A 27091-nucleotide genomic window follows, 5' to 3' on the forward strand; every position below is an offset into this window, starting at 1 on the left:
AGGTTCCCGAGGGAGTCTCAGCCCATCCGAATTTAGTTGGAAATGTTCAGTGAGTTATGGAAAGCCTCCAGCTGGGCAGCCCCCAGCATCCTATTTCACTTCAGAAAAGTTTCCATGATGAGGATATAGTTTATGCTGAAGAATTTGTTTCTTGCAGATTTATTTTTGCAGTGTGAGGAACAGGCTTCTGATGGAAATTCAACTTTCAGAGAGACGCGTCCTTGTCTGACAAGTCTAGACGTAGGCTCCTGAGAGATGTGATAGTGTGTAGGGAGCAGGCCCACTCTATGGGGGGAGATCTAGGCAAGTTGTGCTCCTCTGGGTTTCCTGCCCAGAGGGAAGGAAGGAACCTAGACGTGAACTTGGAGAAATATCTAGTGTCAAAACATAGTAGGCCCTTTCCTTTCCTTTTTCTTAAAAATACTTTCTTCTTTCAATTATTTCTTCTTTCTTTTTGACAGAAAAATGCCTCAAATCTCTGACCACGCCCTGGTAGAAGTCAAGCTTGAGGAAGGTATAGAAACGCATTCTAAATACTGGGTTGTCACTCACGCAGGAGGACACTCTAGGAGTGCACCTGGCACACCCTCATTTAAAATCTGTCTCAGAAGTTCTGGCAGAGAAGAAAACTGTCTAGTTTTCATTTCACATGAAAATTACTTCAGCGGTTTTATACCATAGGCCTATGACTGTATAATGAGTCATAATCCTTCCAAATACAATTACTCAATAGAGAAGGGCTGCAAAGCTGTAATCAAAACACTGATACTAATTTCAGAGGCTATTAATGCTGTTAAAAAAGGAACTTTTCTATCCAAATGATGGAATACCCTTAATTACTTTTCTTAAAAATATTTTTAAAATTTTTTATTTCATTGATTTAAGAGAGAGAAAGGAGAGAGAGAGACATTGATTTGTTGTTGCACTTATTTCTGCATTCATTGGTTGCTTCTTGTATGTGTCCTGGCCAGAGACTGAACCCACAACCTTGGTGTATCAGGACAATGCTCTAACCAACTGAGCTACCTGCCCAGGGCCTACTTTTCTGTTCTAACAGTCCCTGACACCCTGAACAACCATGTTCTTTACACAGTGACTGCAAACTTGCCAACAAGAACTTTCACTACTAAATTCCAAGGTATGACAAACCATCTCAAAATCAGTACTTACTGGAATTGAATGGTAAAGACTCAAGAATGTACTTAAGCACAGTGGAATGAACCGATCCCTGCAAATATGTCTGCTTTAGTTTTTGAAATCTAGGGACTTAGTCTGAATCAATTTTACCTCCACTTCTCATCAACACATGAAAATGACAAAAATAAAAGACATTTCAAATCTATAATTAAACTGCTCCATCACCATTTTTGTTGGCATATGTTTTTGGTTTTTAATTGAGTTTTTCAGTTGTTTTCATTCACATGAAAATAAAAAACAAGGAGTTAGTTCCTTGTGTGGATCTTATTTAGAGCCCAGGTTTTAAAACTTATATTTGAAAAAATGCAAGGCATTTGTAACTTTTATGAGATGATTGGAAATCTGAACCCTGTCCAACTATTTGAAAATATGAAGAAATTTTTTTAAATTATGTTTTTAGAACAAAGGTATGTTGATTTTTTAAAAGAACATATGGATTGGTTATTACATTCCCTTATTGTCTTAACCATAAAACATTTATTGACCTTCTGCTATATCCAGACTTCTGTGCTCCAGATGAATTATTTGATATTGAGCCATTACCAGGTGGCAATTATTCCACCTCTGCTTGAAGATCATGCCCAGCCTATTGACTACTTTTAAGTTCATTCTTGGACACTTGCCACTGAATTCCAAGCATCTTCAAATGATAAATTACTCTTAATAGAGTGAATAGAGTATGTGTTAGCTGTTCTGAAGTAACCCACATGTTGTGAATACATTATGTCAATTTTAATATCATTGCCAAAGGATCTGTAGTGAATGCAACATTTGGCCATGGTTCTTTTTTAATACGTGCATTTAGTTTATATCAAAGTTATGCATGTATAGTGTTTCTAAAGAATGAAATAGCATGACGACAACTCTGAGAAAAGTATCAGATGCTTGGTCCTTGCCCTCCTCCCAACCCAAGAACCCAAGTATCTGTCAGTGCCCTCCAGCCACAGGCCACCAGGAACACACCCGTAATTTAACAGGATGGACTTATTACTCATTTTAGTGAGGGAAAACTTAAACCATGGGAAGCCATGGGGCATCTCAGTTAAACTATGTTAAAATTATTACAGACTTGGGCTTTGGTTGTGTGATTTTGGGAAAGTTTCCTGCTCTGGATTTGATGCTGTTTAAAAGCGGGGATAATTCTATGATTGAGCATGTCAATAAATTATAAATATGGCAGGGCAGACTAGAAAGATGCTAACTCTCCATTCATTAAGAAGCAGTCCTCACTCATACAGCTGGAATAGGAGGATGTTTAGTATTTTGTGTCTTGGACAATGCTCATATCTTATCTATTTTTAGATATGATTATAGAGTGGTCTTCATTGTGCCTTGATCAATCATTGCCACTGAATGGCCTTGTCTGATGTTGATGTTCTGTGAAATTCTTCATGTTCAACAGAAGGACACCAAGGTCTAGCAGATAGTTCTGGACTAGTTCCTAGAGGTCAGGAGTGGCTTCTTTTCCTCCTACATCTTTCTCTAGAAGCAATCACACTTAATTTTTTAGCAGTTTCTTCTGGTCCTTACCTCCAGATTCCTAAATATTAGTTTCTCCTTATTTTAAAATATTTGACTTCCTACTGTAGAAATAAGCCTTTTGCTCTCATATCTATACTATTATACTCATTCTCCACATACACACCCCTGTACCCATCCTGGTAAGGTGCTTATATCACCGGTTTTAGTTAAAGTAATTATAGATATTTTTGTTATTTTGGCTATGTAAATATTATGCATAGCAAGGCTAGTATACTATGATTATAGATCCTTTTCTTTAGAATTTAGTTATTGGTTGTCTCATTTTATTGCATTTGCTCAGTTATCAATAAAAATTCTTCCCAGAAATCTCTAACAGAATTGCAAAAGTTCTCTTAAAATGGTGAAACATTAGGTAGTTCTCCAGCCCTCCAGGGCCGCTCCAGGTGGCTGCTGTCACCTGGGCTAGAGCTCTTGAGGCCCATGGCATTGCTGTCACCTGGCACTTCGTTTTAGGCATCTGATTTACATCTCTCCTTCGCTGTGTTTTCTATTTCCTGACTTTTTCTCTGTTGTTTTTGTTAGAGTACATCCCTCAATGGCTTCCCAAGGAAAGAAACACAAAAGGGCAATTTTTTGATATGCACACCTGAAAATGCCCTTTCTCTCACTGCTCAGTTGAATGCGACTTTGGGGGAACCAGAGTTCTAAATTAGAAAAAGGTTTCCCTCTGAATACTGAAGTCACAACTCTATTTTTTTCCTAGGCCTCAGTGTTGTCGTTGAGTCATCAAATGCCTACTCATGTAATGTGACTTTTTTTCCCATTTTGGAGGCTATTAGGATCTTTGTCCTATTTTGAATATTCATGATACTATGACCAGTTATACTGTGTGTGTTTTTACCTTGCATGTATTGTTCTGGGCCTTTTTAGTCTGTGATTTCAGGTCCTTCCACTCTGGGAAACTTCATAAAACTATTTCTCAGATAATTTCTTTTCTTCTGTTTTCTCTCTCTAGGACTCATATTAGTTGACCATATGGATCGAACGGTTAATATTTCTACCCTCCTTTTTTACCTCTATTGTCTCTTTGTCTTTTTGTTTGACCTTCTGGGAGATTTTTTAAACTGCTTCTTTCTACCCTTATATCAGTTTTAAAAATCTGTTATCACATTTTAATTTCTGTGTGGTCTTTCTTATTGCCTGAAACCTAACCTTTTTCAAAGAAAATCTTGTCTTATTTTTTGGGCACATTACCTTCTCTTGTCCCAGATTCTACGAATGTTAATTATAGATTTATATGATATTTTCTTTTCTTCCTTGTGTTGGCTCTATTTTTCTCAAGTCCTTTATTCTTGTTTCTTTACTCTCTTGCATTACATTAGAATCTTTCTCAAATGCCTGACCTCCTTGACTGTTAATTTACACTTAAAAGTGAGGTGCTTATTAGGTTTGGAAGTTGATATACTTAGATTGGGCTTATGACTGGGTGCTTCATTTTTGCTGATCTGGGAAGGGCAGGGCGAGCTTTTGGGGGTGGGGAGTAGGCGGACACTGGAAGCTTCACTACTTATAACTTTTTCTTTTCCAAGTTTGAGTTACTCTCAAGAAGAAACCTCTCATCTTCTGCCTGAAAGGTTAAACAAGTAACTATCTTACTTACTTGAATTTTGTCTCTACACATTTTGCTACTTTTAAATATCAAGAAGTATGGTTGTCTTTTCAATCCCATAATGTATTGTGTGAATTCAAGACTGCATCCTAATTCCTTTAATGTCGGTGGAAGAACAGAATTCTTAGTAAAAAAAATGTATATGAGAGGATTAAAGCCACAATGAAGGTGCTAATCAAATTAAACCCATCAAGGTAAATTTTTGCAAACAACTTCTGTGGGTGTCACCAATCTTGCCAGCAAATGTTGGTCGGTTCTTTCCGTGGTTAGTGACATCAGTTGATTGAAAAACAAGATGCAGGAGCATGCAGATGCTTGTTTAAACAAGTAAATGCAGCGTGACTTGTGGGAGGTCTCACTGTGCAAACGTTACATGTTCTTGGGAAGCCAGACAGAGGACAAGTTTAGACTTGAGAAGAACGAATGAATGTCAATGAGGCTAAGGAGAAATATTTTGGGTTGTTTTCCCTGCTCTGAGAAAGAATTTTCCAATATATCAAAAGGGAAAAAAAAATGTACATTGGTCCAGTATTTAGCATTTTAGTATAAGTTTTATCCAATGCTTAAAATGTACATAGTGTACATTCTCTATTAATCTCTCCCACTTCGAGGGAATCCTCTGCCACCCACTTACTGATGACAGTCAAATATGCCAATATTATTCTGACTTTTCTTCTAAATTTCTAACACATTCCAAAAAATTTTCCTGTTATCTCAAATTCAACAAATCCAAAATTAATTAAATTATCTACCTATTAAGCCTAATGTTTTTCCTAAATTCCTTAACTCAATGAATTGTTTTACCACTTGTTCAGTCACCTAAACTAAAAATTTTAGTCATACTCCACTACCTACCACAATTCTTGCACCAGCAGCCAGTAAGCATTTCTCAGATGAATGTATGGGTGGATTTTCAATGCTTTCTATTCCTCTCCCTCTCACTGATGACTTAGCAAGTTTTATCCACCCTGTTTCCAATCCCCTCTCGAAGCATCCCTTCCCTGGCCTGCACCATTCCTGGTCTATTACAGGCCCTCAAGGCTTTGAACTCAACCATCTAAACCACTTGCATTCCTCCAGCAAAGGTTTGGTCACATTTTAACTTAGTTAGAAAATATTCAGCTTCTTTTTTGTCTGCAAAATGAAATTCCAACTGTTTCTTCTGACTCCCCATAATTATGGCACTCTGTTCTTGCCACCTCCCCGACTCACTGAACACTCTTCTACAGCCACACTTCCCCGGTTTGATCACACTGTGCCACGGCACGCCTCCGTGCCTTCGATCATATTATTTCCCGTGCTGGAATGTTTCTTCCCTCCATTGTCTAGCATGCTCACATCCTGATCACAATTCAGCTCCTAATTCCAACATCTCCCGGGCCTCTAATCAGAACTCATTTTTTCACTCCCCAAAGCTTTCATGGTACTGTTCATTCATACTGCTGCTCTGGCCTTAAACACAGTCTGAGCTGTATTTTAACAATTTGTTCATGAATTTGTCTCTTTCCAAAGTCCTAACAAGCCCTATTCCCAGCAGTTAGATACAGTTAATGATATAGAAGGTTTTCCAAGTTGGCATTGAATGAAAGCCAGGTATACATTTATTATTGAGAATCACACATATTTCAGGAATTAAAAGAAAAAAATAAAATTGAACCAGAAAGTCTTTTGTATTGAGAAGAGGGTGAAAAGTATCAAAACAATGTGATTCATGATGTGATACAGGCTCTTGTCATGGATCACTTATATCAGTGACCTGATTCATTCAGATTTCCCCTGGAGAATGAGCCCAGCTCAGCCCCAGCCACCACTCCTCACCCTGCTCCTTCCCTTTTCTCTCACACTCTCCCGACCACAAGCAGTGTGGGCAGTATTTAGACCCATGGCATTCATTCCTATTCTTTATTTACTAGATCTGCGTTTCCCCATCTCTTCTTCCCGGTATCCTGAGTGTACCTCTAAGAACCCCAGTGCCTACGATGAGATAAGGCGATGCCTGGGGGAGGGAAGCATTCCAGCTCCCGCCGGACAGCTTTCGTTTCCTTCCAGTACCTCGGCGAGAACAGGAGCCTGTCTGAACGCAGGGCCTTCTCCCTCCGGCTCTGTGTTCTCCCTTATTAGAATGGGGGGGGGGGCGGTGGAAAGGAGGAAGCAGGCTGTTCTGGGTTCCTCTGTAAATCCCCAGCCAACTTAGGGGCCCAGCCGTGGTGAGAACTTGCTGTATCTGAATTTTTAATTAAACATGGTGAAGACTTCTTGTTAGTTCAGAGAAAAAGCCACTTTTCAGGTTGGCTTTCTTTTAGTGAAGGGGCATTTTATCCAATTAGAGGGAAATTATCAGAGAGTAAAGAAGCCAAGTATCTACCTCAATCTGATTGCAGACGTGCCATATAAGAAGGTGCTAATTAAACTCACCCAACCAATGGTAATAGACTCTGCCCCAGCAAAAGATTATTTTTTAAAGCTCCTCACTATTAAAAAATTATAAATATATGCTAATTAGAATGTAATTGTACCCACATGTAATTGTACCCAGGTTCAACGATTATTAATTTATAGCCAATCTTATTTCATTTATCCACCACTCCCACACTCCCAGATTATTTTGAATTCAGACACCATATTATTTCACTCCTAAGTATTTAAAAAATTTTTTTTAAATATGTTTTTATTGATTTCAGAGCGAGGAAGGGAGAGGGATAGATAGAAACATCAATGATGAGAGAGTCATTGATCGGCTGCCTCCTGCAAGCCCCCCACTGGGGATCAAGCCCACAACCCAGGCATGTGCCCAGACTGGGAATCGAACCCTGACCTCCTGGTTGATGGGTCTGTGCTGAACCACTGAGCCACGTTGGCCAGGCTCATTCCTAAGTATTTTTAAGTATCGAATAGGAATCTCATTAGTGGTATTGTCCAAACAATTTACCTTTGATAATAAACCTCTCATCTTTCCACGGAATCTGTATTTTGTTCCCTTGAACCTTGGAAAGTCTATGGGGTCTCCATAGTGCCCTGAATGTGTAAAACTTACATGGAGAATGGGGCTGTGTGAGCCAGCTCCGTCTCCATGATTAATCCATTCTGTACACAATGGCACCCAGGGTGCAGGAACGCCCCTGCTTTGGTCACCTAGTAACTTTTCACTGGTCAACAAGAAGCTGAATAAACTATTATGTTGTGAGAAAGTGCTTGGCTAGCTGACTTGGATCATCTCCTAGGTTTTAGGAGAAACAACCATTGCCAAGTTTGAATTTGCTAAACCTTTAGGTTTTGCTGGCAGAAAAGAAGCATTTCCCTCTTGGAGCATAAAATGGATATGGAAGATATGGGCTCGGGAAAACTAGGCCAAATACTGAAGCAGATTTGGAGACAGAACCTGATGCTGAAGCAGGCATTGCTGGGCCATGACCACAGTGACGGGGCCGGTGGGGCCACATGGATTGCCACTGTGGTCTTTCTGGGGCAGGAGCTCAGCAGGGCCCTTCATCAGCTCTTGGAGCACACTGCAGGCACCTTGAGCTCCACCTGCCAGCAGCTGTGTGGACTGCTTGACAAAGACAATCAGTGCACCTGGACACAAGGCAGGTATTTATTTTATTCATTCTTTCTCTAAGAAATATTGATGGGGTAGCCACTCTGAGAGGGGCTGAGGAGCATATAGAGAAACCAAAGATAGAATTTCTGTCCACAAGGGACAAACAACGCAATAGGGGGAGTAAGATGAGACAAATGCACAGTAATGCAAGAAAATTGAGGCCAGTTCCATTAGAAAGATGCAAATAAAGTATGTTAAGGTGGGGACAGGAGCAGGGTGGAGGGGGTCAATGGGGGGAAAAGGGGGGCATCTGTAATATTTTCAACAATAAAGATAAGTTAAAAAACAAAAACACAGTGAGATATCACTTCACACCCAGTAGGATAACTAACATTAAAAAGACAGACGACAAGCATTGGCAAAAATGTAGAGAAATTGGAACACTGGTCCATTGCTGGTAGGAATGTAAAATGGTGCCGATATTTTGAAAAACAGTCTGGCAGGTCCTTAAAATAGTAAACCCAGCAATTCCACTTCCAATGAAATTAAAAACATGTCCACAGAAAAATTTGTACTTGAATATCAAAGCAGCAGGATTCATAATAGCCAAAAAGTTAAAACAGTTCAAATGCTCGCCACTTGATGAATTGATAAAGTATTGTAGAGCCACGTGATAGAATATTATTTGGCCATATAAAAGAATGAGGTACTGACACAGGCTACAATACGAACCCCTGAAAACGTTATGCTAAGTGAAAGAAGCCAGACATGAAAGGCCACATATTGTCTGGTTCCATTTATACAAATTGGCCAGATAGGCAAATCCATAGAGACACAGAGTAGATTAGTGGTGGCCAGGAAGGGGTGGGGTGGGGTGGAAGCTACACAAAATATTTCACTGGAAGACGGCAGAAAAAAGTATGTTAAAGCCTTAGAGGCAGGCGAGATTCCATTTTTTAGAGTGAGGATTTGGGAATTTCACTAAATAAATGTGATATTTAAACTGAAGCTTCAGGAATGAAGTGGATGTATGCAGCCAGAAACTGGGAATCTTGAGACAGCATTCCAGGCGGGGGTATTATCAGCAAGGCAGGACAAGCAGTTTTTCCATAATGGAATATGACATTCTATTTTTAGACTTAGTTGAGTTTTGAACCTATTAGTTGCAAAAAGCATTGGAAAAACTGGGGTGAACTGGGTTATGGAATTGGACACTTCCCCCCCCACACACACACACATACACACACTCTAAGAGGAGCTCAGTTTCTGGGGAACAGGCCTGCTACGGGTGCTGAGAAGCACAGTACAGCAGGAACAACATGGTGTCTGAGGTATATGATCTCAGACAACAGTTACTCTAGATAAGAAGATGGGCGGCATCATGAAAACCAATTCTAAATAATACAGTGTCAACACAAGTGGGCAGGTCTTATTAACCAGGGATCTAGGGCAGATAATGTCAAGAAATTCAGTCTAGAGGGCAGATGGTGGGCGTCTGGAAAATCTGTCCAAAGCAGCAGCCCCAGAGGCCGTCAGCTGGAACTCACAGGCAGGATTCGAATCTCTGCAGGGAACTCAGTGTGCTCCTAGGCAACATATTAAGCCAAATAGTTATTCACAGAAAGTGATAAAGACTCAGCTATCAGAACAGAGGTTCAAAATAAACACAGGGTCTCAGATACAAGATAAAAAACAAGTTGTCAGCATTGGAGCCCAAAGTTAAGTCCAGACCAGTGAAAGGATGATTTATTCACGATTCTGAAAACACGGAGCTCTGGAGCCTTAAATATCATATTCCATATCTCAGAATTGAATTCTGGAGACTGGAGAGTTGCTAAGACTGCAAGAAGGCGTCAGGTGACACCAGCTGTGAGGAGAGAAATGAATAGGAGCATGGTAGGCAGTGGGGATGGAGTGAGAGAGGTTGCGTCCCATCTGATCCCGGCGAGGCTGAGGGAGGAGGCTTGACTGTTTAGTAGTGTTTCAGGACCACTGCCACTTCTAACCACAGAATCAGTATAATTAGAGCTATTCTTTGAGAGACTAATTTGAAAATTGCCAATGATCACAAGCTCAGCAGGAGAAATAGTGCCAACCTAATCCAATTCTCAGAGCAGCAAACAAAATACTCCATTTAGCATCGACACCAGCAGAAATGATGTTTCCATGGTATGCCTCTACCCAAGTCTCATCTAGAGTGTTTTGCTAAATTTTAGGCAAATAATTATAAGTGGATAATTGATAAACTGTAGTACATTCAAAGGAGAAATAACTAGTCTCAAAAATCTTAGCCAGTAAGGAGTGGCTAAGGGAGATGTTGGCTTCAATTGGACAGTCTGCAGGGAGGCTGGAACATCTGTCTTCCAATATTCAAAGCATTTTCACAAGCAAATAGGATTTGACTTATTACCTTTTACTGCACTAAAAAGCAATTTGTTCCCAGTTCCTAGATGTGTTAAAAGAATGACAGTTGTGCAAATGACTTCTCCTTCAGCAGGGAGACTGGCCGAAAGGCCCAGGAAGGGCCTTTGTGGGTTTCTCAGGTCCCCGTGTCGCACCTCCTTACATGTCCGTGGGGAACAGAATTTGGCTTCATTTTGCATTGACTCTTGTCGCGTGTCTGTGTGTGTGTAGAAATCGTTCCTTTCACAGACTGCCTCCTGAAAATAAGCGGATATTTGGGGAGCACTGCTACACTCCTCAGGGAAGAAGAGAAGCAGATGTGTGATTCATGCGGCACGCGTGACGAATGTCCTCCCCTGCGGACAATGCCTGCCATTCAGGGTCCGGCAGCCACAGGCGGTGCTGCAGGAGGGCAGGAGGATGGCACGGGGACAGCTAAGGGCCCCCCGGCTGGAGAGGAAAGCCAGGGCGCTCCCCGGGACCCGGCACAGGCAAACGAAGCGCACGGGAGCTCGGGGTCAGGGGACAAAGGCAGCAATGCATCGGTGCAAGGGGATGTCGCCGGGCAGGAAGAGTCGCAGAGCGAGCTGTTCCCAGATAATGCAGAGAGTGGAAGGGACAAACAAGCAGCCCACGCGCCCGCTGAGAGCATGGCTGGCGACAGGGAAGGGACACAGGACCTCATCCAGCCAGCAGCAGGAGAGGCCCAGGAGAGCTCAGACAACCAGAGGGAAGAGCCTGCTGTGGCCTCAATGACAGGGGACCCGGCCAATGCATCTGCGAGCGGCCTGCCCGGTGATTCCGAGAGGCTCAAGCAGGACAAGGGCGTAATGCAAAAGGCGTAAGTAAACGTGGCCAGCGCGGGGGACGCTGGCCTGGGCCCCTTCCAGTGCGCTCCTGAAGCTAGGACTCAAAACATTTATACACGAATACAGCTTTATATTTCCACTTAATATCTCCAGAAGATATTGTAAACCAGTAATTCCGTTTAAATTACTTCTACAAAGATGTAAGGGGCTCCAATGACTAATATGTTTGTTTCTTATAGCTTTAGGAGACAAATGTGTTAAATGTTTTTTAAAGGAGGAAGAAATTGATATGAGAAAGTAGTTAAAATGTATCATTGTCCAGAACAGAGACACTTTAAAATCACTATTTTTTCGATTATATTAAGAAAAAATGAGGAGGCTGAAAAGTGTTCAAAATTTAGGAGAGAATTTTCCAACCTCAGATTTCTTTTATTTACGTTCCTAAGTGAATTCCCAGATTTATTTTATTTATGAGTAATCATGAATTCTATGTCTGTAGAACTCTAGGGGAATCATGGAGAAGCTTTGGAGATTCTTAAAATTAAATGTATTTTCATACCAATTAAATCTCCTTGGTTCAGAGTTTTCACCAGATTCTCAAAGAAACTGTGACTTCAAAAAGTGTGTAAGACTGATCTATTTTATAACTTATCTTCCCAATACAAGTAGGTAATTATCCCTATGTGTTCAAATAAAATGCTCAGAAGCCACATTCCCCCAGCAAAAACAACACCCTTAGAAGGCAATGGGGAATAGTAAAAAATAAAATAAAATAAAAATTAAAAAATCATTGTTTTTTGAGTCAGACAGACTTACATTTTACCTCCTGTTTTATTACAAACTAGTTCTGTGACCCTGGGCAACTTGCTCCATTACTGAGCCTATTTTCCTCTTCGTAGAAATTGTATATATTTTCTGGGATTACTTGGTAAAGCCAAATGAGAAAATCAGGTAAAGGTCTTAGCACCGTTCCAGTTTGCAGAAGTTCACGCTCAGCTAAATGTTAGTGTGTTCACTTATTTCACCCCCAAAAACCTTCACTTTCTCCCCACACAACTAACCTTCACTTGTCTCCTCGCTACCACCATGTGTGGTGCTCTTTCAGATGCACGGTACCATTTCGGGACAGCACCACAAATGAGCTAAGATCCCAGAAGAGTCATTCTACTCACTTTGACTTTAGTCATCTCATTTATAAAATGAAGAGGTTGAGGCAGTTCAGCTGTGAGGACAAGTCTGAAAATCTAATAAATTCTACAGGTGTCCCAGAAGTGCATTCAATGCATGAAAGGCCCCCATAGTTCGAAAGAATGACTCCCCCTGCAAAACAACTATTGAAGTAGCCAAACAGTTGCTCTCATTTCACTTGAGAAAAACATTAACACTTCAGATCCTCACCTTCAGAACTGACTCAAAGCATCTGACAAATGAGTCATTGCTGAATCACTCCCTCTCACACCTCCCTCTCACAACTAGGTGTTTCCTAGCTGCTGATTTCCTCTTTGTGGCCTACAAGCCAATTGTGCTTGGCTTGCACATTTAAGAAGAGGACTACTCATTGCAATCTCGCAGGCTAGGAGGCTGTCATGCCACATAAAAGATGAGTGTCATAAACAAAACCTAACTCAGGATCTGTTGTGATTCCTCCCTGAATAGCTTTTTCAAAAAAGGCCTATCTTTTCTAGTGTAGTCGTCCTATATGAACAGATTCAAAGGGAAACAAAACTAGAATAAACCAATGTGATTATTTTCTATTTGGTTAGGGTTAAGGTAAATGAAAGCATTTACAGGTCTCCCCACCCTACTTCATCTGTCTTTGGTACGAGTGCATTGAGATGGTTCCCAGAGCACAGAAGAGAGTCATTCTTGAAGTCATTCTTGATGACTGGGTCACTGTGTCCTCTACTAGACAATGTTTCTCATTTTCTGAATTACCATAATCACCTTCATCAGAGAATACATGCATATACTAATGGGCTGAGTAATTTTCTATTCTTTCTAACTTTATGGGTTCAGAATTATAAATATAGGGTGTCCCAAAAATGTATATACACTTCAACAGCTCAATTTTGAAAGTGAAATGTATTTTCATAAACACTGCCTTTATAATTATTCAAAATGTATATATACATTTTTGGGGGACACCCTATATAAATAAATATCCCTCTCTTCAATTTCAACATATTTTTTAGATTTCTATGTTAAAGTGAACTATAAGATTCAAGTTACTAATAATTAATAACCGAAGTTACTAATAACTGGTGATTCTAAAACTGGTTATTAATGCTGTATCTTATACAGATCCTCTAATTTGCCTTTGACATTGTTTATATTATTTTACTGGTATAAAATGAGAAGTAGTAAGAAGAGGAGAAACTCAAGCTGGAAATTTTAATGTAGAGATCTAACATTTATTGAGCACTCATTTTATACTAAACTATTTTATAAGAAGTTTAAATATTTTATCTCATTTAATCTTCACACTATCGTGGATTAGATATTAGTTTAAGTATGTAATGCATAAAAAACCCAGGGCTTTGGAATGATTTGAGGAAGTATGCTATTATATTAGAAAGTTTGAGTTTTGGGTTAAAGACAGATGGAATCAATTATTGATTCTATAACTTACCATCTGTGTAATCTTCAGCAAGTCAAAATTTTTAAACCTGTTTCCTTATCTGTAAAATGGTGATGATATACTTGCTTGACCCCAAAGTTGGAGATTAAATGAAGTAATATATTGCCTAAAACCTGGCCCACAGAAAGAACTAAAATATTAGCTATTTTAATAATAATTATTGATGTTTAAGGTCAAACAAATAGCAAGTGACTGATCTCAAATTTGAATTCAAATCTATAAAACTGTCAAATCTTTGGCAAAGGTAACACAAAGGGTCAAAATAAGCTTTTGCTCAAAATATGCTTTTGGATTTATTCTTTGAGGATTTTTAACCTATGGACACAGACATTGGTATGGGGAAGGTCTGGGGGTGGTGTGGATGTGAGGTGGAGGGCACCAATGGGGAGAAAAAGGGGACATCTGTAATACTTTCAACAATAAAGATAAATTTTTAAAAAATGAAAAGGGGGAAAAAGAGAAAATTTTAAATTTCATATTTGATTTGCAAAAAAATAAAATAAAATAAATATTAGTTTCTAATTACCTTGATTAGTCATAAGTTCACAGCACTTTTGTATCTTTCTCAGTTTTTCTAAAAAATGGGATAAACATCATCATTTGATCTAATGTGTCTAGACAATTCCAATACGAGATATACATTTACTCCCCTCATAATTTAAGGAACTATTCAGGTGTCAGTACTTGATTTATTAAGAGGCTTCAGCCATCTTCAGATTCATATTGTGATGTGAACAAAACTGATGAATGAATCAACCACTTAAATAATAATAGTAATAACAATAGCTAACATGTATAATACTATGTTCTAGGCACAGATTTTTAATTATTTAACATATAATAGTTCATTTAATTCTCACAGCCTTCCTATGAAGTTGGTTATTATTTTATTACCATGTTATAGTTGAGGAAACTGAGGCACAGAGAGGTTGAGTATATTGCCTAAGGTCACAGCATCAGTAAGTGGGAGAATTGGGTTCATATGAAGACAATGTGACCATAGAGCTTAGGCTCTTATATATTTACCCATACAGTACATAAATCAAATATTTGCCAAAAGCGTGTCCTTTTATTTCCCTGCAGGTATCTTGACGTGTTGGGTGATGATACGGGCCCCCAAGTGTCTTGTTACATCAGGGCCCCATCATACCTTCTGCAACATCTAGAATGCCGAATAATTAATAGCATGAGTTCTTTAATAGTGAGTGATAATGAAGAGTTGGTCAGCAATGTCATCACTGTTGAGTGCTCAGCTGTGGAAACAACAATTCCATTTCCAATATGCATCGCAATCCCATTCACCGCACGTTATAGGGGAAATTACAAAGACATCATGGTGAAAGTGTCCGACATAAACCTCCAGTCAAGTTACCTGACCCCAAGTTCACTGGAAGGCGTGAGAGGAAGTTACAAGGTTGGTAAACCATTGGCCACATCTACACTTGCTCTTTACCTCCTCTTGGAAATATCACTCAGACTACCAGATTGTACTATAGATATAATTACTCATTGGTATCAGATGAAAGGGTTGATAGGTCTATGTTAGCACATTCACACTTTATTTGACATCCACAAAGATCAAAGAACAGAAATTATTGGCCAAATTTAGGGAGAGAGAACTTGGGTCTAGGACACAATAAATGCTTTATTTTCACCTGGGAAACAAAACCAATACCATGGCTTCATTAGCTTCATGCCTTAGGCTAGCTTTAGACCAACATTTTTATTGTGATGGACCTTTGCAAAATTTAAGAATGTTAGAGTCCCCAGATTATAGTAGCTTTCTCATGATCATTCATGGGCTAGGGAAATATGTTAAAATGAACAATTGCACATGTGTATGTATGCCTTGAGATAGTTATTAAGCCTAGGATTTGTGTTTAGCCCACCCATGGAAGGCAGTATATGTGGTTGTTAGGATGTTGGTTGTGAGGGATTCAAATGTGGTTCCCATACTTTCTTGTTATGTGAACTTCGGTAAATCATGTAACCTTGCTACGACTCAATTTCTTCATCTGAAAAATGAACAAATAACAGTATCTACCTGATAGGGTCATAAGGACAAAATGAGAAAATATTGTACACTTAAAAAGATAAAAGGAAGCCTAAAAACACTTGCTAGGAGTTAAAATTATAATTTTTCCATGGTATACTTTACTGTATGATTCTGAGGATCTCTATGGTCACAAATCCATATGTTTTGAAGAAAGAATATATACGATTATTAAACTTAGCATAGATTTGATGGGAACATTGGTTTAGGGTACTTCTGTGGACCAGTGAACTTACTTTGAAACAATTTAAATATTTGTCTTTTTAGCTTTATGTAAACTGTCATTGGTTGAAGAGGAGGGCAGAGAATAAATGTAAAGAAATTCCATGCATACAAGAAATTCTTTATAATATATCTCTACCTTTTCTGGTTTGGTCTTTTCTGAGTTACAAATAAGGTTATATAGTTAAATATGAGAGCTAAGCCTGTTCAATCATTTACTCCAATTCATGCAACTAATACATTTTATATTTAGTCTAGGAAGAATGTAAGTGTATCAGCTCTTTTTGTTTGTTTGTTTTCATTTATTGATTTTAGAGAGGAAGGGAGAGAGAGACACTGATTTGTTGTTCCACTTTTTTATGCATTCATTGGTTGATTCTTGTATGTGTCCTGACCTTGGATCGAACCCACAACCTTGGAGTACTGGCCCACACTCTAACCAACTGAGCTACAGGGCCAGAATAACAGCTCTTGATTGGGGCTTTTTAAGCTTGGCCGTTCTATGTGACTGTCATAAAAGCAAGAAAGTAAAAAAAAAAAAAAAAAAAAAAAGAGAGAGAGAGAGAGAGAGAACTATTTTCTACTGGAAAAAATAAAAGCATATCCCTTTCTCTTTAGGGTATTCTAATGGTAGTTATCCCTATTTTTAGCTCAGGACAATTTAAACTCTGGATTCTCTCCAAGTGTTTATGTGGTTCATATGACATTTAAGAATTCTAATTCTGGAGTCAGATAAACCACCATCAGAGGTTCAGGACATACCCCTGGTTAACAGCCCTTCCTGTTCCCTAGCATCTGCCAGCTGTGCTTGAGATGCGGGGCAACCACCACTGGTTCCCAGGACACCTTCCCTCCCTTCCTCGCACCATTTGCCCGCCAGCCAGCTAGGAACATTTATCATGTCCTGACTTTTCCCAGCGATGGAGTTGTGCAGTGATATTGTGAAATCTTTCCTTAGTCAGTTTTCAAATGACGGATTATTTTGCACTGTGATTGTCCCTGAAATGTGTGTGTGTCTGCACGATTATTTGCTCACTCCAGGGCGGAGCCCAGCTGGCATTCAGGAAAGCATGAGTAGGCCAAGTTACTTCTAAGTCTTCCTCATTTTCAGCTTTGGAGATTGTATGACTAGAGAATTTTGTTTACATTTATGTACAGTTCCTTTTTGTGCGATAAAAAAACTTGAAAATGCGCCTGCATATATGCATTACAAATGCAAATGTCACTAGATAAAAAAGAAACACAAACGTCTCTCTTGGTAGTCAACTGCTCCCACGGCAGGGAAGAGATTGTGAGTTGTCAGAAGGAAGAATCTGGGGACAATACAGGAGCTATGGGGTGTGCGTCAATTACCCACTGCAACTTCAGTCCTTGAAACCCCTAAAGCCAATATTTACAGTTCATTCTGGCGAACTTAAGGAGGACAGGATTCCAGAAGTGATTAACACTTGTAAAAATACTGAATGTGATTGCCCGTTATACATACACATTTTCTCTTTGGGGTTTATTTTAAAGTTAAAAATACATTGATTTCTCTCTTTTTGTCATGCAGTTCAAAACCGAGAAACTCCTCAATACCTGTGCTCAGTGGTGGGGGATCACAGGGTCAGCATATAGATTTTTTTCAGAGCCACAGAGTATGTTCAGCATGTACTCCCAGAACTCTGCAGGGTCAACATCCTTGTCTTAATGCCCTTCAATCCATACAGGGGACCTGTGCTGAAGTGAAAGTTTACAAGTTGGGTATCTTTTCTGTCGTGTCTTGTTTAAAGAAAGAGTCCTTCACAGTAACAAAGAAAGGCCTCACTCTCAAGCCAAGCATGGATTCTCGGATATCTTTGCATTACCCCCCAGGAGTTTTCAGCTCACCGGTGCTTGTACAATTAAAGGTAAATATTAATAACCAGTGACTTCCTTCTTATAGATTTTGTGGGTTATCAAACATGGTCCTAAAAGATGAGGAAAATAGAAATTTTTAATAAAATAGCAAATGAATCCTTCTCTGATACTTTTAACCACCTAACATACAGTGTTATTAGTAAGAAAGTAATGATTTGGGGCATATGGAATCTCATTTTCAAAATGAATCTCCAATCTATTTGAAAGGTTTTTCTAGCTATTTTTTGTGTTGAGAATGATAGAATTGATGCCAGACACTGGACATTCATATGGTTCAAGATTTCCACCTGAGAGGTAAAAAGGAGGCTAAAGATTAAAATATTTATAATTTTGAAAATCTGGTTATATTTAATTATAAAACAGTCCTTCTTGGGAAGGAATATTTTAAAGAATTCAATATATATAAACACTATTCATAAGGTGAACAATGATGTATCAATGTACATCTTAGAAGATATATTTCCTCAGCTTTTCCCTGTACTTCTGGCCTCAACTCTCTCCCATGTGCTTCTATTTCTCCCAGTTGTTACCATAAAAGGTAAATGAGAAAGAAAAGTTGGAAGAAAACATATGATGAATAATTTTTGTAAATATTTTTCATAAACTTTGAAATTTTGGGAATTATGCTAGCTATTTTTATCATTAGCCATTTTATGTGAGAGAAAACACTTACGTAAATATAGTCTTGTTTTTCCAGTTTCTAAGGATCATTTGATCTAATAGCTTTAATTAGAAATTACGTAAAACGTCTATTTTGTTTTCTAGGTCATTTTGTTGCCTACAATTAAGGGTGTTTCTCAGTTATTTATAACAAAGGACAGGGAACCCAGATTTCAGAAAGACTTTGTAGGAAGGGACTAACTGCTGTGCCCTTTTATAAACTAATGCAGTATTGGTTCAGCTAACAATGTGTAAAAAAATGTATTAAAACTGTGTTCCTTCAAATTTTCAGAAAAGTGGTTTAGAAATGTGCTGCTACTTTACATCTTTTGCTATTAAAATATAGTAACATATATATATTTTTTGTTTGTTTATGTTTGTTTAGATCCAACCAGTTGACCCATCTCTGGTGGCATATTTAAAAACCCAGCAAGACACTTCCTACTCGGTACTGTCCACCAGCCCTCTGGTTCATGTTCAGCACCCATCAACACACCCTTTCCAGAAGCCAGTCACTGTACTCCTACCTTGCTCTTCACACCCTGATAAAAAGAATTTTGGGTCTGAGATAGATCATAAAAGACCAGCTAGTATCACAACGAAAAGCATCATACCTTTATACCTCAGCCGGTGAGTTAGACCCTCTTATCTGTAACTGACTTGATGGTAAACAAAGAAACTTAAATGATTGAAAAATGTAATCAAATGTCATGTATTTACTATCAGTATTAAAATATTAAAAATATTTTTAATATAGAAATAAAATGTAGATCCACAAAGGGCAATGATTTTAGCTGTAATGGGCCCAAAAGTATGCTTTATGATCCAAGTGATACAAAACAGGCAAAATTAATCCTGGCTTTCCAAGAATTTTATATGCTTAATTACAAAGATGTGGTATGGTGATTTTTTTTTTAACTTCTGTATTTAAGAGTGTTCTGTTAAAGTAGGAAAAAGATTAACCTGACCCTTTCCAACAAATTAAATTTGAGTTTACATTTGGCATGTAAGTGAATTCCTCCCTCTCTTAATGTTTAAAATGAAACAAAATCCCCACCAACAAGTGTATATTGAGTTACCAGCCAGAAATCAAATCAGGAATGAAATGTTAACAATAAATCGGATACACTGAATGATACTAATCCTGATCTAAATTCCTGTCTTTCATTTAATACTTATTTTCTTTTCCTAATGAAAAAAGGTAGAAGGGACTCCTTCTATTCTCTGGGTCTAAAAAGATTTTTTTTTTTTCTTTGAAAAAACCAGAAGAGGGAGAAACTGCTTCAGGCGTTTAATTGAAATAATTACTATTAATTGAGAAACTACTATGTGTTAGGTTCCTTATGTATACCATGTCATCCAATCTCCTCACCACCTCATCTTTATTTTATTAGTGAGAAGACTGAGATTAAGAACTTGCAAAACTACCTATCCCTACCAAGTAGTGCAGCCTTGGTGTGGACTCACATAGCTCTATTTCTAACCATGACTCTATGTAGCCACCATTTATTTAGTTTGAAGCTACAAGGCTAGACACTGAGAAGTGGATCATTTGTTCTTTCCACTATGTTGGCAACTTAGGGAGCTGGCAATAGTGGAATGTTGGGCTGTGGCTGGGAGAAGTCAAACTTTCCCTAGTGTTAGATAAGTGAGAGAGAACATAGAAATGTAGACACGATCCAGTTATACATACTTTTGTTACTTGGGATATATATGTGTATAATACATATAACACATATACATCCTAAGTGGAAACTTAGTTGACTCTTGTATATCATGGTAAAGTAAGGTTTTAAAGCAGAAATATCCTGAAGCTTCTAATTTAAAATGTATCAGTCTAATAGAGTAAGACATTGTCTTCTAAATATCCCCTAAAATACACATATATTATAAATATATATTAAATATATATGTTGATATATATTAAGTATTTGTATATATTTAAAGATAGGAACTTGACCATAAAAACTGATTCTGACTGCTAGAATTTAGTATTTCTACTGTCTGTAGGGTGGATAACAAAGGATTAATAAAAATGATTTGTGACTGACATGTACTTTACATCATAAAACGGAGCAGCTCCATTTGCCAGAAAGATAATAGAAGTAACAATTTGCCTGTCCCCTATTATCTGATCCCATAGTCTATACATACCAATGAAAATAGAAATCTATCTTTGTAATACACAGATATCATTTTTGGAGATGATTAGATCAGCCTTCCTTTGCCCCTCCTTTGTTATATCTCCACATCCCTCAGGAGCCACGGAGCAGAATGTAGAGAGAAACTGGAGGCAGCCGAGTGCATTGTGAGAAATGCAATTCCCGCAGTATAGGGGTAAAGTTGGGGCAGTGAGAGCCCCAAGAGAGATGCTTGCTGAGGCTGGCACCTTTTCATACACGCCGTCGATTCAAAGCACTGGAAGTCCAGTGAGCACAGGTCAGAGGAGGTTACACCTTAGTCCAGAGGAATTCCCCTCAGTAAAAATGACTGAACACTGGAAATTGGTTTAAAAATTAGGCACGTGGACCTGCCATCCAAATCTGAGAAAGACGCTCAAACGGTTACTGAGCTGAAAGTGGGGAGACACATATTCACTCAAAGGTTAGAAGAAAACAAAATCCTACTTGGTGTCTTAAGGGAACAAAACAATAGCTATCAATATCAAGATTTTAAAAGAAGAACAAAAACAACAAAACAGAAATGAAGGAAAAGCCTCATCCTGACTTTCACAGAAGTTCAACAATGAGCCTCAGGTGCCTGGAGACTGTGATAGAATCTACCGTGTAGTTGAGTAGCACCCAGCAGGCAAAACTTCCAAGAAACAGAAAGCCAGCAGGACGAAATACAAAATCATATTGGACGTAGACTGTAATTAAAACTAAAATAAAAAAGAGCAACAGGATGAGATACAAAGATGACAAACTGAGATGAAAAGGAACGAGGTCTGATAAGAAATCCTTTGAAGAGATGTAACCTAATAATTTCAGGTGCCATCAAAGAAGAAACCAGAGCGGCCACAAAAGAAGGGTTAGGCAAAGGCACAGGTGACCTGTTTTCTGATGTTGATGAACCTTAAGTTAGAAAGTACTGAAGGATTACTAGACAAAAGTCGTGAAAAGAAAAATATTCTTAGACGTAACATGGAAAACGGAAATGTCTGAGGAAAGTACAATTCTATCAGCATCCATTCAGCAGAAATACTTAACGTAAGAAGGAATAAAATCAGCCTCGCCTCAGTCTCATTCTTTGTCGCACTAAATATCAAGGGGAAAAATGGACGAAAGCCTTCAAAGTGTTGAAGGGGAGATGTTGTGGAGTTCGGGTTATCATCCGAGAAAGGAGTTTTTCTTTCTTTGAAAACATAAGAGCTCGCAAAAATGTACTACTTTCATGTTCTTAAGAGAACAAATAAACAGATAAAATTAATGAGCTGACTTGATAAAGTTGAAGAGATTTTTTTTAAAAACCTGGTCTTGAATATAAATAATACAAATGCAAAGAGAAAGAAAAAAGGAACAGTTCATTTGGCAAAGAGATAACAGAAAGAAAACAAGAAAACAGCACAGTAGCATTAAAGAGAGAAGCTGATGTAAATGAAATCATCATTATATTAAGTAAATATAAATGGGTTAAACATAATTTCTTAATATTAATCTTTAGTATTTTATATGCTATATTTGGGGTAATTTTCTTAGATTTATCATGTATTTTACCAGTTTTTCCCATCAGTTGTCTAAACTGTTCATTTCAGTCATTGTAATTCTCACTTCTAAAAGGCCATTGCCAAATTTTAAAAATCTTTCTTGTCCAAGCTCTTGTGTTTTGTTTTTTTTATTATGCTTTCTGTGTCTCCCTTTACTCCTTTAGTCATTGTAAACACACTAATTCTGTGGCCTCCTTCAGGTTCTCCTGTCCCCTATCAGCGTAAGGATTACTCTCATGCCTCGCAGCATGGTGTACTCCGGCACACCGCCTGCCACACTGACTCTGTTCTAGCTTACCCTCAGGGATTCACTCCCAAGTATTGGTTATAATCTTTATCAGAACGACTTTTCTTCTCCCCTTCAGGGTAGCTTTTATGTGCTGCTTCGTTGTTTTCTTGCACCAATGTTCGAAGAGATTTGGGTTGTTTGTGCTGTTTCTCATTTCATGTACAGCTCTGCCCTTTGGGATTCTAACTTTATGACTTAGCTCTTGCTGTATCTAATGCTCCTGAATGTTCATTAAGGGCCAGGCCCCACGCACGTGGTGTGTGTGCACGGTCAGTGGGGTGAGGTGGGAGGCTGACCTGGGTGGAAGGATCAACAGAATCAGTTCCTCATGTTCCCTACGGAGAGAAGAACATTCTAGCTTTTTGAAATTCTTTTTCACTTGTTTCCAGACCTAGGGGTCCCCTCCCTGCCCCACCAGATTTTCAGTTCCTCCAGAGGGACCCACTGCTCCTCTGCTTTAGCCCCATTCTTTGTGCACATCCTGTATCTTACCTTCTTTTTTTCATTTACCACCACTCAGCAAAAGTATAACATAGTATGTACTCAAAAAATGGTAAGCAAATCAAAGAAATTAACAAGTAAATATGTGGAAATGTAAATTGTGTTATTAATTCCTCTGTGCTTTTGACAAAGCTAAATTGACACAATTATTATCAGTGCTAGATATGGTAGAAGCATTTTCTCCATCCAGTGGAGCATAAGACAATCAAATGAGAATCTATATCACTGTTTATTTCACACGCTTTCCTCAAAGGGTGAAAGCCAGGTGAACATTTTCTGTGGAAAAAGAAACAGTAAAGAAATCCATGCCTCATAACATAAAAAGATAAAAACTGGTTGAGGCCAAAACACAGTACGTCTGTGAAAATTAAAGGTCTTCATCGAATTACATTCCTGCATGTCTGAATGATTTCTGGGGGAAAGATGAAAGTCATTTAATTGTGAGCCAGAAGTGATTTCTTGACAGTAATGAAAGAGGAAAATTTATTAAATAGAAACATTCCACATTGTACAAGAAACATTTTAGAGAGTTACAAGGAAAGAGTTGCTCTTGGAAAATGGTCACTTCTACACAGCGCTGTTGGTTTTAAGATTATCTTCTTCAAATGTAACATGAGTCACACACAAAACTATTTGTAAAATATGTGTCAAACCCCATAATAAAGTGGACAAACTGGTAAAGCTACCACATCACTGAAGAGAGTGGATATTATCCACACAATTGTGTCTCCTTCCTTGGCCCTCTCCTATTTCACCCCCAGCCTCAGTACATGATTTTTATGATACTGTCCTTTATCGTATGAAGCTCTTCCTATAGAATTGTTTTCATTCCGTATCTACTGATTCTGACATCGGTAGCCTTTGAGCGCGTTGCCTGCTGCTTCTGCTATTGTCCATGGTATTTACCTCTTCACCTGTTTGGGGACTTTGTTCCTGAGCAAGCGAGGGTGAGAATTCTGCAGGCATGCATGGAGCTGTTTTCCTCCAGATGACATCTGTTTCTCTCTCTGCAGAGAGCCAGGTGCTACTTTTTTGAGACCCCATAGCCTCCTTGAGAATCTTGGTTAAGATCTCAAGTTCACCTTTTGTGGATGGCATCCGAAGGATCTCAGTTCCTTGCTCTGCTCACTTGACTATCACTTACGGTTTTCTTCTCCTGCATCTACATTATTGGAAAGAAATTGGCCCTCTTAGTAATCCCATCATTCCTGTCCAGTTGCCCCTTCATCTTCAACCCTGGCTTCATACATTTTTTAGACAGGAATTTGGGACATTCCTTTAAGATTCCTCCTGCTTATGCAAGACAAGAAATATAAAAAAGCAGGTTTATCGGAATCTAGTTCTTTAGCATTAGGGAAGGAGAGGCCATAGATTACTTATTCTCAATTTGTTAATTTATAATCTTGGGTTTTATATGTTAAATTTATAATGTATTAGAGATTCAATCTTAAACAGAAAAGATTATTTTTGTTATTTACTTCAGCTTTGCTGAGGTATAATTGACAAATAAAATTGTGAGATATTTAAAGCATGCATAATGGTGATTTTAAATGTGTATATATTGTGAAAGGATTCCTCCCATCTAGTTAGTTAATACATACATCACCTTGCATATTTATCTCTTTTATTTTATTTTTTGGTGAGAACATTTAAATTGTACTCTCTTAGTAAATTTCAATTGTATAATAGTGTTGTCAACTATAGTTACCATGTTTTACATTAAGAAACAGTAATTTTATAAATAGTAAAATCACACATGCCATATTTTCCTTTGTACTCAACAGCCAGTACTATATTGTCAACACAGGTTAACCTAATCTAATAAAGTGACATGGTATCAGCAAAATTTTGAAGCAAATACTTACTAAGAAAATATTATTTTTTTCACATTTATTAAACTTGGAGGTAGTGTATGAGAAATATTTTTAATTTATTATAGGCCACTGTACAAGTACATAGCATTACCCATGGTTTAAAAACCCATGTGAGGAAGATTTTAATTTTAGTTTTCAAATAGAAAAGAAAAATATCATTCAGAATAGCCAACATAATATTGAGGGGGAAGAACTAAGCTGGAGAACTAACACTCCCTGAATACAAGACTTACTATAAAGCCACACCAATCAAGACCGAGTGGTATTCCCGAAAATATAGACTAATAGTTCAATGAAATAGAATAGAGAGTACAGCAGTAGATCCACATAAATATAATCAATTGATCTTTGACAAAGGTGGCTTTTCAACAAATGGTGCTGGAATATGTGGACATCCACATGCAAAAATAAATAAATCTAGGCACAGATCTTATATCTTCACAAAAATTAACTCAAAATGGATTATAAACATAAATGTAAAATGTAAAACTATAAAACTTCTAGAATATAATAACATAGGTAAAAATCTAGATGACTTTCAGTATGGTTATGACTTTTTAGATACAACACCAAAAGCACAACCCATGAAAGAAATAATTCATATGCTGGGTTTTATGAAATTAAAAACTTCTGCTCTAGAAAAGACAATGTCAACAGAATGAGAAGATGAGCCACAGATTGGGGGAAAGTATTTGCAAAAAGGCACATCTGATAAAGGACTGTTATCCAAAATATACAGAGAACTCTTAAAACTCATCGATAAGAAAACAAAGGAAAACTTTTAAAAATTGGGCCAAAGACCTTAATGGACACATCAACAAAGAAGAAAACAGCTGTCAAATAAGCATATGGAAAGACTCTACATCATATGCCATCGGCGAGAAATAAATTAAAGCAACAATGAGGAACCACTACATACCTATTAAAATGGCCAAGATCCAGAACACAGACAACCTCAAGTGCTGGTGAGGATGTGGAACAGCAGGAATTCTCACCTGTTGCTTGTGAGAATGCAAAATGGTGCAGTCACTTCAGAAGGGACTTTGTTGGTTTCTTACAAAACTAAACATACCCTTACCAACAAAATCCAGCAACTGTGCTCCTTGGTATTTACCCAAATGAGTCGAAAACTCTGTCCACACAAAAACCTGAACACAGATCTTATAGCAGCTTTATTCATAATTGTCAAAACGTGGAAGCAACTAAGGTGCCAGTCAGTAGGTGAATGGATAAATAATATCTGTACAATAAAATATTATTCAGTGCCAAAAATAATGAGCTATCAGGACACAGAAAGACATGGGGGAATCTTACATGCATATTGCTAAATGAAAGAACCCAATCTGAAAATGCTTCATACGATAGGGTACATGCTATATGACATTTTGGAAAAGGCAAAACTATGGAGACAGTAAAAAGATCAGTAATTGTCAGGGGTTGGGGTCGGGGAGGGATGAATAGGCAGAGCATAGAGGATTTCTAGGGTGGGGAAAATACTCTTTATGATACTATAATGATAGATACATGTCATTATACATTTATCCAAACCACAGGATGTACAGCACCGAGAGTGAACCCTAATGCGAACTATGCACTTTGGGTGATTATGATGTGTCAATGCAGGTGAACGGGGTGATACAAACATACCGCTCTGAGGGGGGATGTTGATAATGGAGAAGGCTATGCATGTGTGCGGCCCGAGACATATACAAAATCTCTGTATCTTCCTCTCAATTTTGCTGTGAACTTAAGACTGTTCTAAAAAAAATAAAGTGTAAAAAATTAAAACATTGCCTTGGAAAAGTTCCCAGTAATGTCTACTTCTACTTGTGGAAACAAAGTATTGAGGTACTTTGGAGCAGATCTTTTTTATTTTGGGAAAAATCTTCTGGGTGTCCTTTAACTGTATGGCATTAAGGCATTTATCTTGGACACAAAGGCGGCCTGTAGTGGACACCTGTTGCTTTATCCACCTGACCACTTTATTTGGGGGGAATTATACCACAAATTCTAGAAACTGTCCTTTCTATCTATGTGGATTTAATGGGGTCTTTCATATTCTTCAATGACCCTGTTCATTACAATTGAGCACTTGACCCAAAATGGGACAATTATAATTCCCTGAATGCCTGGAATTTAGGACATGGGAAG

General features: G+C 38.2%; 1 protein-coding gene across 1 annotated transcript in view; it reads left to right on the forward strand.

Annotated features, from left to right (window-relative positions):
• Positions 1-7508: 7508 nt before the first annotated feature.
• The window catches only part of DTHD1 (death domain containing 1), a 46459-nt gene continuing 26876 nt past the window's right edge, over positions 7509-27091 (forward strand). The window contains exons 1-5 of the mRNA XM_081149459.1: positions 7509-7932; positions 10521-11130; positions 14820-15150; positions 17721-17900; positions 18956-19200. Of these exons, the coding sequence (XP_081005585.1) occupies positions 7662-7932; positions 10521-11130; positions 14820-15150; positions 17721-17900; positions 18956-19200 (1637 nt within the window). The 5' untranslated portion in view covers positions 7509-7661. The remainder of the gene's footprint in view (positions 7933-10520; positions 11131-14819; positions 15151-17720; positions 17901-18955; positions 19201-27091) is intronic.

This window comes from Miniopterus schreibersii (genome assembly GCF_964146895.1).
Source record: "Miniopterus schreibersii genome assembly, chromosome: 1".
NCBI lineage: Eukaryota > Metazoa > Chordata > Mammalia > Chiroptera > Miniopteridae > Miniopterus > Miniopterus schreibersii.